The 15,026-nt window shown below is 24.5% G+C and overlaps 2 protein-coding genes across 2 annotated transcripts; both read left to right on the top strand. All coding sequences in view use genetic code 6, as the record gives it.

Annotated features, from left to right (window-relative positions):
- Window positions 1-1,755: 1,755 nt before the first annotated feature.
- On the top strand, window positions 1,756-3,105 carry TTHERM_00041620 (hypothetical protein; the record flags this gene model as incomplete). Its single annotated transcript, XM_972172.2, has 1 exon — window positions 1,756-3,105. Exon 1 carries the CDS (start codon window positions 1,903-1,905, stop codon window positions 3,103-3,105), a length of 1,203 nt encoding a protein of 400 aa, XP_977265.2. The 5' UTR covers window positions 1,756-1,902.
- Window positions 3,106-3,730: 625 nt separating this feature from the next.
- TTHERM_00041610 (transmembrane protein, putative) lies at window positions 3,731-14,222 on the top strand (the record flags this gene model as incomplete). The annotated part of the gene is made up of 12 exons (XM_972171.2): window positions 3,731-4,445; window positions 4,717-7,069; window positions 7,159-7,324; window positions 7,432-9,786; window positions 9,855-10,357; window positions 10,555-12,106; window positions 12,167-12,346; window positions 12,409-13,165; window positions 13,230-13,499; window positions 13,560-13,843; window positions 13,894-14,053; window positions 14,107-14,222. The coding sequence occupies 12 exons, from the start codon at window positions 3,731-3,733 to the stop codon at window positions 14,220-14,222; spliced, it is 9,411 nt and encodes a 3,136-aa protein (XP_977264.2).
- Window positions 14,223-15,026: the final 804 nt, after the last annotated feature.

The raw sequence follows: 15,026 nt of genomic DNA, 5'->3' as shown, positions 1-15,026 counted from the left end.
TTAATTCGTTTTTTATAAATCCTATCACATTAATTTTAAACCTTTTTAAATCTTCAAAAATTTTTGACTATGAAAATTCAACTTTATAAAAAACATAAAAATAAATAATAGTCATTCATTTAATTTATAAAAATCTATTTATTTTTTTTATTTTTTGGTTAATTGAAGAAAACTATTAATAATAAAATGCTTCGAGAAAAGGATTAAGAGTAAATTATTTGTTTTTTTATTGATTCTTATTCACTTATTTAAATTTATATAAAATATAAATAAAAATATATCTAAGGTTTTTATTGGGAATTGATTTTGTTGATACTATTGTTAAATTATTAAATATAATAAATATTATTTTGTAACTTTGCATAATAATTTCTTTTATTTAAAATATTGAAGATATAATTAAATATTTGCAAAATATTAGAACAATTAATGAGTACTTAAGAAAAAATAGGTTTATATTTTTTCAATCATTAATTTAATTGATCAGAAATCAACAAACTAAAAAAATAAATAATCAAAAAAAATATATTTTGCAGAGGAAGATTTAGGTATTAATAATAAAAAGAAGAAATAAATAAAGAATATTTTAATCTGAATTGGGTTTTTTAGAGCAGTTTTATAAATGAATTCAACTTTCGCCCCAAAGGATAACACTGTTATTTGAATAGAATTGGATTATAATGACATTTTGAAATAGATTTTATAGATTAAAATTAATTTGAATATGAAAATAAATAATTAGTGTAATATCTAAAAATGTCAAACTTTATATTAAGAAAATATGCAATTTAAAAGAAAAATTTTATTAGATAATTAATTCTAAAACGAACCTTTATAGATACCATAATTTCTCATATATTAAGGATATCAGAAAAAGCTGTTTCATTCAAATTTGATCTTAATATTTTTCAAAATGTAAAAATTATGTCTTAAGTTACTCTGTCTTAATATATGAGAAATTAAAGTATATTTTAATAAAAAATATCTCCTTTTACTTAAAGTTGTTAAAAATCCAAATAACTTTGAGAATTGAAGAAACTTGAGAATAAGTTTAAAATATTAAGTATTCATTCTTACCTTTAACATTAATAGATATATTTTATTCAGAAATAAATAAGAAAACATTAAAAAGTCAAAGTAATAAAAAATTTGTGGCCATAAATTGATATAATAATGATTTAATTAATTGGAAATAAATTAAGGTTTGAAGATATAAATTTGCTTTTTATTTATAATTATGAATATGATATAAGTATAAATTAATTCAGTAATATTATATTTTATACTGATTTGTAAATATAAAGGTAGGGATGTAAATTGGAAAAAGAAAGAAACATATTAGTTAAATATTTAATTTATTTTAAATTAATTATAAAAAAGAGATTGGTTGTCTATAATCAAAAAGGCATTTAATTAATTAACTAATAGCATTATTAGCAAAAAATTATTTATTTTATGAAAAAATAATATTATTTTGTAAGTAAGTAATTACTTATTTAATATCAAAATAATTAGGTTTAGATATTAGAATTAAAAAATATATATTTTATATTTAGAATTTGAATATTTTCTAGATTTTTATAAGCAAAATTGTATGAATTTTCATTATTTTTCAATTATTTTTGCGATTAGGTTTGATAAAAAAGTGATACTTATGATATATTTAGAGTGATATTAAGATTTACTTGTTATGTTTAGTTTTAATTAAAATTAAGAGAAATTTTTGTAGAAAGTGTAATAGAATCAATTTCAAAGAAAATAAATAGGTATGCTTTAAAGTTACTTATATCACAAAGTTACTTTTAATATTATAAATTTTTTACATTTTAAAGAATTCAATAAATACAAACAATTTTATACAAATAAATTACTATTTCAAATTATAAATATTAGAATTTTAGAATGCTAAGCATCATCACTGAACATGATAATGATAAATTAAAACTTATGGAAGAATAGATGTCTTTAGAAGATTTAGAAGACGAAGAATAATAAACATCATAGTAGTAGAAGAAAGATAATATCAACATCATAAGTAGAAAAAAGATTTATAAAAAGAAAAACAAATCACCTCTAATTGCTAAGACTATTGAGCACTATCCTTTGATAGCTCCTGTTAAACAATAAAAATATTACTAATTAAATGGAAATTTTACGATATATATTTAACCATAAAGTGTTCATGATTTTGATCGTTGCATAAAAATTGATCATGTAGAAAAGTATGGACATTACTACTAAGCAAATTTAGTTACTAAATAATTTATAAAGAATTTTTAAATACCAATTGAGCTCCTTGAAAAGAGCTAAAATTAGTAATCATATTAATTAGCACAGCAACTTAAAGACACTTAATAATTATTTATCAAAGCACAAGAGAGTTTTAAGTCTATATTGAAGCATTATAAAAACAAAAAAGAAGAACTCAAATAATTAACTTAATAAAGATCAATTTATAAGAAACAGCAAGTACATAATTACATAAAAGAAAATCTTAAAGATGATGATTTCTATGCGATAGCTATATTTAGAGAGAATTTCGAGTATTAATAGGTTGAGATAAGTAGTATAATTTAAAGTGAATCATTTATGGTGTTATTAGGAATTGACTAGAACGAAGTACATCAACATCTGCTCCATATAGGTATGCTAGATTATATAATTCTAACATAACAAGAGATGTTCTATGGAATAATCATAGATTTGTAAAAAAAAAGATATTTTGACAAAAATATTAGAAGTATTTTTTACAAAGATTTTATATTTCATACGATTGAAAAAATTAAAGTTTATTGTGATATTGAAGTTAATTTGATAGACGTTGAGTATCCACCTCATTTAGATTATTAATGTTAATATGATCCTTTCCCTTTTTGTGATACTACTTGTATTAAATTTAATATTACTCCCCAACATATAAAATCAATTATTGGATATAGATAAACCCATTAAGGAACCTAAGAATATGGTTTAAGAAGCATCGAATACTAATTTTTATCTTCCATTTTTGTTGATAAGTTCTATCCTGTAAAAGAATAAAGTGAAACCATAATGGAAGAGGAAGAAGATAATTCCAAAATCTGCAAGTATAGATCTATCTTATGAGATAATCAATAATAATAATAATGAATAATGTTAGTACTTTATTTATTTGTGGTTTTTTTAGATTAAATAAATTGAATTTAAAAAAATATTTAAAATATTAAATAATATCAATTTTTCGGACTGATATCAGCTATTTAATTGTTTTTATTCTTTCAAAATAAAAAATATCTTATTTTGAAGTAATTAATGTATAAAAGACTTCAATTTAATTTATAAATAAAATTTAGATAGAGTATTTGTGAAATTAATTTAACTTAAGTATATTTTAAATCTACTAGTAACAATTTCACAACAAACATATAGATTTAGTAAATTTAACTTTAAAATTACATCTAGCTTCATTAAAATTAAAATTGATTTTGATTTTTATACAGTCTAAATATGTAGATTGGTTGATTCATTTTACTAAGAATGTAAATAAAATGAAGCAAAGGTGATAATTGATTATTAACTTAATTCAAAATAATTAATATCTGGAATAATTAAATAAAAAAATCTTAATATATTTCTTTATTATTTCGTAAATAAGTAAAGAAGAAGAATTATAGATTAAAAGGCATTATAAAATAATCAAAAGTTCTTCCATCAATACATCATTTAATAAAGAGTGTTTGAAAATTATAAAATGTAGCAAGATTTAGATAATTAAATTGATAGGGCAGAGTATGAGAGAAAGAATGAAAAAAGTTAATCATATATTACAGATTAAAATAGGGAAACTATTGTTTATGGCAGACATTTTATGACAAAACCATCATTCATATTCTACTCATAGGAAAAAAAATTAATTGTAAATGTTTTATGGTCTGGCTTGTCAATATAGACTGTCCCAAACAACCCTGATAATTTAGATAAAATAAAATACAAGGACATAATCAGTGTGCATCTTTCCCCAGACAAAGATAATGAAGTTATAATTATATTCAATAACAAATAAGTTGCTGCTGGAAAGAATCAATAAACTTAGTATAATTTTAAATCAGATGATCGCCATCTTTTTATGTCTGATTATTATAGAGCGATTGATTCTTATTACTACTATTTGGGTGTGAAATCTATTCCAAACTCCACTCTTAATCTCAATTTCCTTACAATATAGGCATCCTTAATAGTGGATAAATCAACTAAAAGCTACTTTGAATCAAAACTTACTTGTTTTAATAGTCATCTCACAATAGAAATCATGCGTCCTATCACTTTATCAGATAAAAAATTTTAGAAAATTAAATCTAGTATGTTTTATACGAATAGCAAAAGCCATTAAAAATAAATAAAGTAGTCAGAAGATATATAAAGTCTTGAATAGCATTAGAAAACAGCTTAATCTAATTCGCATATAGGTAATTTTTCTTTCATCTGCAACTCAAAAAAAATATAAAAAAAACAAAAATAATTTTATCAAACACTGTAATCCCTTCAATGCAATAGCAGATATTTTATAATATTTTTTATTTTTTTATAACAGAATAGAAAAAATAGAAATTTTATTTAAAAAAATGATTGTTAAGTAAAGAATTTAGAAGAATTAGTGTATATTTTCTATTAAAATTATTTATACAAATATAACCAAACAAATAGTTATATTAAATATTTCACAATATATTTATATAGGAAATAGCAAGAATTAATCAGTAACACTCATAGTGAAATATAGAGATATTTTGAGGATATCAAAAAAGTTAAATGGTTTTTAAATAAATTTGAGTAAACCAAGTTTAAGTATGGCATTTTATTTAAATGATTTGAATCAAGTTTAGTCTTTCGTTAATAGAGTACAAAAGAATTCCAAAGACTAAACTAGATTGGATGTCAGCGTTACAAGCACTATGTAAGAAGAAATTCATCATATAGTAAAGTTTAATGAATAATAAATGGAAGTAGATTTTGCTCTTTATGCTGGTAGAGTACTGCCTACAAGAACACATGCTAGATTTTGTATTTTGGCTATTGGTAAAAGTGGAATATTCGAAGTAGATTAATATGATGGAGAAGTTTATGAAATGTATGATCTTAAATTTTTGAAAGATATAGTAAGATAGGAATTTGTGGGGGCTGTAAGAAATTCAATCAAACTAATATTTTTTAATGGATAAGAAGTTGAATATGTTTTTGAACCTTACTAAAGAGATCTGTTTATAATTGAAATTTTAACAAACATAAACATGTATTATGATTTAGCCTCTCCTTGTAGAAGATGTTTAGATATGATTCATTCACACACACCAAATTATTAGCTGGAAATATAAGGATGGAAAATGGAAAATGGAACTCCTGATAGAGATTAAGATGTAGATGCAGAATTAATGAGAAATATAATTCTTGCTAAAGGAGAGGACTCATTTTTTAGTGCTCTTAGAGAGTTTAATGTAAACTGTAATCTAAAAAAAACATAGGATGCTGATTTGAAAATTTATCATCACATCATCTCAGTTTTATCCAGATATTTATCTTATTTCGAAGATCATGATTTACTATTTTTCTAAAAGCATATAAAATTTGTAAAAACAATTCCTCAAAACATCCCTGAAAAATCTTATGATAAATAAGTTTCTTAATTATAGCTATCTAAGAAGGTAGAAAGTGAAGAAAATACAACTAATACAACAGATACATCTAATTTTAGGAATAGCCAAAGAAGAAATAGTCAAGAGTCTATGCTTTAGCATGAGCACGAGCATTACGAAAAATTCATTAATATTTAGATGGATGCTCTTCGCAAACAAGCAGATGAAGAATATAGCTCATAAAAGGATCATTAAAATGCTAATTAAAAGCAGATATCAGAGTAGTTTTTACTTGAAGAAGATGTATAAAGTGATGACTCTGATGAAATTTTTGTGCATGAGCAATCTCCTATGACTCGTAAAAACATATCTGCACAAAAATAAGGAGCAAATCTATAGCTCAATCTTCAAGCAAAGAATCTCCCAACAGTTAGTCCGTTTGAAACAGAACCAGCCCATGCTGAAAAAAGTTAATCACCAAATATCCACCCTTATAATAGAAGCGGACTAAATATCTCTCAAAAGTTTCGCTTTGAATCAGAAGCATTAGAAAATATTAATTTAAAGCTGACTGATTAAAATAGAGAGTTGAAAAAATTGTTCTAGCTTTGCTCGCACAATGAATATTCATTATAAGAATATGAATTAATGTCTTAAATGAGAACTAAATCTGTTAATCTTTTAAAAAAACTGAATAAGATAGAAGTAAATCTTCCAAACGATAACACTTAGCAAAGCATATTAAAATTAAATGTCGAAAGCGTTGAAGCATTATTGCATAAAATTGAAGAAATGCTAAAATGCCTTACAATTTTCTAAAATTGTAAAAAGTATTTTGAAGACAAAACAATAAAATAAGATAAATTCAAAGAATTCAAGAGCATCCTTTAATTACTTTCTAATCCTGATCCTTTAGTTGTTTACTAAACTAGCTAGTTATTCAAGCGTGTTGGATTCTACCACAACAACATGATGCAAAAAGCAGAAACAGAAAACAAAAATTTTTTATTAGATTACAGATTTAACATTCTAGATAGAGTTTTCTACTAGATTAGCAATTACACGCTAATTAAGCGTCCTCTTTCACAATATACTTATATGGTTAGAATATATTCTATGTTTAGTATTATAAACACTCTATTCTAAGCACGTATTGAGTCTACAGCTCCTGTTCATAGACAGGCTATAATCTATCATTTATAGTCTCCTGTATTTTTTGCTGCTGTAAGCAGAATATTAAGATATAATTCTTTTGCTTTAATTGTTAATTCTATTAATCTTTTAAATGCTCTTTATTACTTCTCAACTGAAAATAAATAATTTATCAATATGATCATTCTTAACTCAACAATGATTTTATTCCTTCTACATATTGTTATCTAAGATCTTTACTCTTCAAAACAACTAAAAGACATAGCGTTTAATCTTCTTTTTAGTCTTCTTAATTAAAGATCTCAAGCGTAAAATATTAAAAAACTAATTCAATTTTAATATTAAATAATTAATTCGCTATTTATTTTTCAAAGTAAAATAAAATTTTAAAAATTAGGTGCTATGTTATTATGAATGTTTTCCCAAAGCCACTATTTAAAGTATAAAAAACTGAATCTCAATTTGTAGATCAATGGACTAGGTAAGAGTGGTAGAGTTTCTTCTTCTCTCTTATATAAACAGACATAAAATAACCTCACTTTTTCTGGTTAAAATAAAATTTGGTAATATTTATTCTCAATCAAACTTTTTTTTGGTTGAAATTCAATTCTAATTTTTTTGAAGCTCTCTTTTTGAATCCCAAAAATAAATTTTCAATTTTTATAAAAAGAAAATTTTAGATGAGTCTTTGGTCAAAGAAGATAAAATATTTTTGCATTAGTAGATATTTACAGTGTTTAAAAGAATAAATCATGTTTGCGATCTATAGTAGTTCTTTCCCTATTTATTTAGAAAAGATGGTAATTTTGGAAGAGCTTTGGAAAGAACTGCTCCTTAGCCTTAATCATTATTAACAAGCTCTATAAGAGGAAATAACCAAGAGATTGTTTAGCCAAGCGTTTCACCATAAGAAGCCGATATTCTTAACTAAATAAAAGAATTACAAAAGGAGATTTTTACAAAATTGTACTGGAATATCGATGATTTTAAAGTAGAATACGAAAACATAAATGAATAAATGCTCTGTGGGCGTTACTATATTAAATAAATTATATAATATAATAGAAGATTGTAATTTGATTTTGTGGATGCCAAAAATTAAATTTTAGAAAAGGAAATCAAAGAGCTTTGGGAAAATCTTATTTCAAATTTAATGAATCACCAATAAAAAGACAAGCAAGCTCTTTGTTTAAGGACAATGACTATTCTATATAAAGAATACTCTAAGGTTATTAAAATTACAAACATTTTACCATATTTGGTACATATTTTGAATCTCCATGAATACTAAGTTCTTCAATACTCAATCGTGTAATTACTTTTGACTGTCTTGAATAGCGATGATCTTTAAGCGAAGTAATTCCATAGTCGTGCTATGATAGATTGTAACGGTATTCAGTAAATTGTTAATATTATAGCCTAGCGCATAAGCTTCTAAGAGGATTTGACTGAAATACCTTATGGAGCTGATGCAACTTATCTTAAACTTCCAGAAGTGCGTAACAGAGGAGACGAAAATCTGTATATTATTTTCATGTGCCTCAAAATGATAAGTGCTTGCATCCAAATGCATTCTCACATCTTTAGGAAAAGAGAAGTATATCCTTTGACAAAACCATAAAAGGTTTGCTTCGAAAAAAGAAACTGGCGTATAATGCAAAATATATTACTTTTGAAAAATGATAAAGATTAGAAAAATGAACCTCAAGGTATTGTCAGGGATGAATATTTAAAATTAGTTTACACTTACTTAATGAATGACTACATGCTTCATATAAATGGATTTTGTGAGCTTTTAACAGATTAAATAAGCGATCTTACAGAAAGATCATCCTTTACTATAATTAAGGCATTATTTTATAGACTTCCAGAAGCCAGATTGATTTTGGAAGAAATTGTTAATGGTTAAGGATTACAAAAGAAACACATTGAAGCCTTCCCATTTTTCAAGTTCTTTCCTGTATAATTGCTCTTAGTTCTCTTGAACGACTAGGATGATGAAGAAAATAGTGTATTTAAATCAGCAATATCAAACCCCTCAGGAATTACTGCTCACTACTAACCACCACAGTAAACTCCTCCAGGATCTGCTTAGATATCCTCAAGCTCAAGTCAAAGTTAATAAATAACTATTCCTAGGGATTAAGGTGTTTTAAGATGTTGTGAGAGATATAGATCAGACAATGAAGAAAGCTACGATTTGATTTGGAATAAAGCAATGAAGTCAAATTTAAAAGAAAAACTTGGAAACTTCTTATCAAATTATAGAGATTGCATAAATAATTACTACAACTAATGGTTTAATCCAAATAAGTTAGTTATGACTGATTACAGAATAGTTACAGATGATAAAATTAATAATTATCCCATCATTACATAATCCTTTGATGATACAATTTACTACTCTTAGCTTAAAAATGAAATTACTTCTTGCTAAATCTTTCTTAGGTTATGGGCTAAATAAAAAAATGATGAAACTGAATTATTTAATCTTCCTTAACAATTTGCTATAAAAACTGTTTAAAAAATTCAATAATATTCGTTTTAACCTGACATATTTAAAGTTTTAAATGAAAAAACTTCATCTGCGATGAAAAATCTCCTCCACATTCTAAAAGCTCAGACTAAAATCTACAAAAATCACTTACATGTCGAAAATGTCTATCCATATAATCATATACTTTCTATCCTACAAACATGCACAAAAATCGTTAGAGATGCAGCAGATGACCCTGAACTTCTTGAAGATCTTAAAGAATCTGCACTTGAAGATTAAACTCCTTCCTCTCCTCTTCTTTCCTAAAATAAAAGAAACTCATTCCGTAAAAGCTCCATAGTAGAGTAAGTATAGCAAAGTCCAAGTAGAGCTTCCTTGTTCTAGCCCAGAAAACTTTCAACAAGCTCTATTGCTTCGATGAGTAATCTAGACATGAGCTTTTCAACTCCTTTAATTGACAACATTTCAACAACTTTCAATATGTACATAAAAGCTTCACTTAAAGTTATTTACAACTCATTAAAAGAGGTAATTAAATTTGACTGGAATTTTCTATTTTTATTTTTAGGAATTTAAATATTTTTTATTTTATAAAGAGAAAGAATTTAGAAGCCTTTTTAGAAAATAGTACAGGAATAGAGTGCCTTCTATACACACTAAGCAATATAATCATATAAATTTAAATAAAAAATGTTAATAGATCAGATATAAGAAACTATTTTGATGATTTATCTGTAAGCTATTAAGAAATTAAAATAATTAACTTATGCGTATTGATCTTGTAGGAGATTTATGATGTAAAAAAGATATCATTAAATCAACTCTCTTAATAATAAAGAAACGATATGTGCTTGCTGATATAGCGTGCATAAAAAATTACTGTTACTTTCTTTCATACTTTCCTTGAAAAATATACTGGTAGTTTAAATTCTGGTATAAAAGAAAAGTATGGGAATACATTACCATTACCATAAAAAGCAAAAAGTAAAGAAAAGCAAACTCCTGTTTTGGTAACTAGCGACTCTACTCCATCTCTACTCTCACTATCAACAAATCTAACTTCTTCGTAAACAGTACCTGCTAATGCTGCTAATCCTTAGTATATTTAATAATACTTTGTTAAAAACTTTCTTTTAAAAAATTAAAATTATTTATTTTAATTTATAAATTTTTTCTTAAAAAATCATTTTCAAATTAATTTTCTAAATAAAATTTGATTTTAATTTTAAAAGAAAAACATAAAAATTTTAAATACATTAATCTGATTTGATTTATGAAAACTTTATTTTAAAATAGGTATAAAGATTTATTAGACAAGTTGTACAATATAGATACTGATACTATTTAAAATCCTTGCAACACAAAGATAGTTGAAAAATTTTTCAAAGCAACAAGAGAGTTAAATGTTTCTCTTTCAGTTTTAACTCTGTGCTTGTCAAAAAATTGCTACTTCTTAGAAAGCTTAATTAGAGGTGGTTGTGTTTGGAGAGCAATAGAAATAATCCTCACAAAAGGGAAAACTTTTAATACATTGTAGAATAATGATAAAAAATATAATACTGAAAATTTAGATGAAATAACTAAAGTTTATTCTAAAATGCTTTATTTCATCATTGAAAATAGCTCTTTCATTAAAACATTTGAAAATGGCACCCAAACTATTTCAATTTCTTTAAAGCCAGTCTAAGTGATAGCAAACGATAATAATTAAAAAGATATTGCTTCAGACGTTTCATTAACAAATTCAGAAAAAAAGAATAATCAATCAGGATTAGAGGATGATTCTCAAAAAAAAGTAATTAGCTCTTCTTCGTTGTCTAAATAAGATCAAAAAAATTAGCTTCAAAATAGTGATTCTTAATCAAGTCTAGCTGATACTCCAAATTAAAAGATTAAAGGAAATTGGAAGAATAATTTAAGAATGGACTCAGAAATACTTGAAGAAGATTAAAGCAGAAGCGATGACAGAAGTAGCGTGGGATAGAATTCTAGATTTGGGTTTAGCATGTATAGCAAACTTAACAATGCTGATGCTATACATAACACAGCTGGAAAAAGTAGTTAGATTAATGAGGGATAAGAAAATGAAGAATCGGAAGAAATTAATGAAGACTCTTCTCCTACAAGAAGAAGAAGAAAAGAAGATGAGCATAAAGAATATTTATTCTATAATATGCAGCTTCTTAGAGAAATAGGTCCAATTGGAAGAGATAAACTTATGTTCTTTATCAATTAATTTTTAATAGCTTTAACTAGAAATGTAGATAATCATTTGCTTAAGTATCTAAAGGAGAGAAGATTTGAGTCTTTCATTAGAAAAATAAATTCTAACATAGAGCTACCTGACTTCATTTGGAACCAGATTTCAAGAGATAAGCTGGATCAAAACCTAAAGCTTTAAATTATAAATGTCAATCAATCGCTAGGAAAGATATTCTTAGATAAGTTACTCGAACATTAAGGAATAATTTAATTAGAGGAGAGTACAGTAGGAAGTGCAGCAAAGGAAAAAGATATCTCGCCTAATAATCAAGCAGAGCTTTAAATTTGTGGAATATATCTTAGAATTTTTAACGATTAGGATAACTTCGAGGTTACAAATCCTTAGACATTTTAGCAAGAAATATTCAATTAAATGAAGATAAACATTGTAAAAATATAACAAATTCTTTAACAGCAAGCACCAAACGGAGCCTACGACATACTAGCTATTAACTAGCTGTTCCCTACTGAAATAAAAGCAGTAAAGGAGTGTATAAAGGCTACACTATCTTTATTGACAAGATACAATGTTTAATATATCATTCTAAATTAAGATAATCTTGAAACTTTCTTTGATGTCCTTGAGGTAAATTTTGTAAAAGTTAAGTGCAATTTATTAAAATATTTTTATTATTATTTTAATTAGCTGGAAATGAAATACTCGGTTAATCTCAGCACCTTTAAGGTTCAGATTGCTAAAATATTGTAAGACCTAGCTGCTAGTGTTTAAGGAGCTAAAATATTGATGGAATCTAAAATATTCATAAAGTTTATAATAACCTATTTCCAAAACTGCTCCTCCATGCCTACTCAATATCAAAGCTAAGTAAGCACATTTTTTTATTTGCAAATTTTTAGTCTAAACTAAATAAATTTTATTATTTAAAGTTCTTGAATATTGTGCAGAAACTTGCTAGGAATAGAGAGAATCTGGAACTTCTGGTCAAAGAAAGAATAGCAGCTGCTTTGTTACTAAATATTTTGAAAAAGGAATATCTAAAACAAGCTTATAGAGTATAGATTGTGGAAGTACTGAATGAAATAAACATTGATAATCACGCTTTCATTAGCTATGTTAGCGACAAATTCCCTCCAAGAATTGTTTAAAAATGCTTTGCAGATCGAACTTAAAAACCAAGCATTGAAATAATTGAAATATTTGAAAGTGTTTCATTAACCTCATCTGATTTGCTGTGGACCAATTCGATGAGAGTCGAAGCTATTATGGTACTTGAAGAAGAAATTAACTAATATCTTAAAAACTAAGATGAAAATATAGCGCCCTTAATTCCTCTTTATCCAGAATATCTAAATGAGCTACAATGCAGTTAAATAATGCTTAGAATTTATAATTTAGTTCCATCATATACAAAATTCTCTGAGTTATCTAGTATTTCCCATATTTATTGTAAAAATGACCATGAAACATACTTCTCATATGCAGAAGTTTTAGTAGAAAACCTAATAGATTTAACTGAGAAGCTCAAAAATTAATTCATTAAATTACAGGAAGAAAATATGGTAAAAACAAAAGAAATTCCTAATAATTTAATTGATGAGAACCACTTCAGTGAGGCTCCAAATATAGATCCTTCTTTACAAGAGTTTGATAGAGTCTCTATTTCTTACATTACTGCCTTAACAAGTAACCAAAAAACTTTTTAATTTATAAATATAAATAATTACACGAATTTAACATAAATTAAAAGGTTTGATGTTTTGTCTTGAGTATATCATTTTATAAGAAAAGAGATAAATAAAACAGCATTATTATTAGGGTATTTGCAACTAATTTAGTATTTTAAGTGAAAATAAAAGTCATTCCCACATAAAAAGTACGGTTTTACAAATTGCTTATCTTCTTAAAGATCAACCAAATATTTAGAAGGCATTTATTGATAGCAACTTATTTGTCCATATATCTTAAGCTCTAGCATATTCCCTTGATTGTCCTTAAGAACAAGACAGCTTAACTCTTAGTAATTTCTATTAAATCAAATAATAATTTAACTTAAATGTTTTTTGAATAAACTAAAAAGTCGAATAAATAATAATTTTGAATTTGCTTATTAAGCTAATAAAAGATAAAGATATCCAAGAAAGAAAAAAAACTGTAGAATTAAATATGAGATACTGTTTACCAATAATATGTAAGTTGTTTGAGTCAATAGATGAAGATAACTCCTATATGAAATCATATATAATTGGATACTGTGCAGATATGCTTAAATCAGGATATTTCTTAGAAGAAATATCATAAATCATAGATCAAACTACATTATCTTCTAAGCAACTTGCAGCTTCTAAAAATGTTCACTGCGAAGTAAAAAATTTAAATATTAAAACATAATTTAATAAATTTATAAAAACTAGTGGGTAAATCTATGGAGAGTATGCATAATAAATTATGATGGAAGCAGCAACTTAAGTGAATAACAGTAAAGATTATATTAAGAGAAATTTATTGAATTACAATTTTAGCTACCCATTTAATCAGAATATTCAATATAGCCTCTTCCTTTCCCTCCATAAAGTAAATAAAATTAAAAAATGTTTACTTAATTATATTTATTTTTTCATCATTAGATTATTTGGACAGATAGCAATAAGTGGAAGACTTTAAGTTGAGATATGAAAAAGATAACTCTATGATAAAAAATAACTCTAACATAAACGAATCAATTATTTAATAAATAAATTGAAAATATTAGATTCTTTAGCAACAATAAACTATTTTAAAAAAACACAAACAAACAAACTAACTAACTAATAACTTAATATAAATAAAAAATAATTATAGTTATATTCATTTAAAATTGTATAGTACTTTTTTGATATTTATATTTTTAAAATTTACAAAATCTTTTCAATTCTAATGTTACTTTTTTTATTTAGCAGAAAAATTTAAATTTAAAAAATAACAATCATCAGATTTTTATAATCCAAATTTATCAATTTAATTTTATGATGATAATTTATGAGAAATTTCAAAAATAATATTTTATCATCAAAATTATGATTTATTTTGAAGATATATTATTGTAAAATTTAGGTTCTTTAACACTAATGATCTTAAAAATACATAAAAAGCATAATTTTCAAAAATAAATTAGCTAATAACAAGAGTTTTTGATGAATAAAATATTTCTTTTATGAGCAAGATTTTTGATAAATAAATTAAATTAAAATAAAAATGAATCATTTTTCTTTTACAAAAGCCTAACATTATTTTAAATTTAAATTTTAAACATAGATTTCTTAAAAAATTAAATTTTCGATAAAAGATTTTTAATTTTCTTGGTTGAAAACCTTTTTTTAATTACTATTTACTCAAAATTAGTTTGACTTATTGATGAATAATTTAAAACTATTTAAATAAAATAATATATATTATTAAACTTTATTTTGATTTTAAAATCTTTACTTTTAACCTTTAATTAATAAATAATTATATATTTTATTAATCATATTCTTATTCTTTTAAATTTTATTTGTTATTAACCCTA

The sequence above is a fragment of the Tetrahymena thermophila genome (genome assembly GCF_000189635.1).
Source record: "Tetrahymena thermophila SB210 genomic scaffold scf_8254667, whole genome shotgun sequence".
In the NCBI taxonomy this organism is placed as follows: domain Eukaryota; phylum Ciliophora; class Oligohymenophorea; order Hymenostomatida; family Tetrahymenidae; genus Tetrahymena; species Tetrahymena thermophila.
Note: the sequence above shows the minus strand (reverse complement) of the source record. Positions and strands in the feature narration are given on the sequence as shown.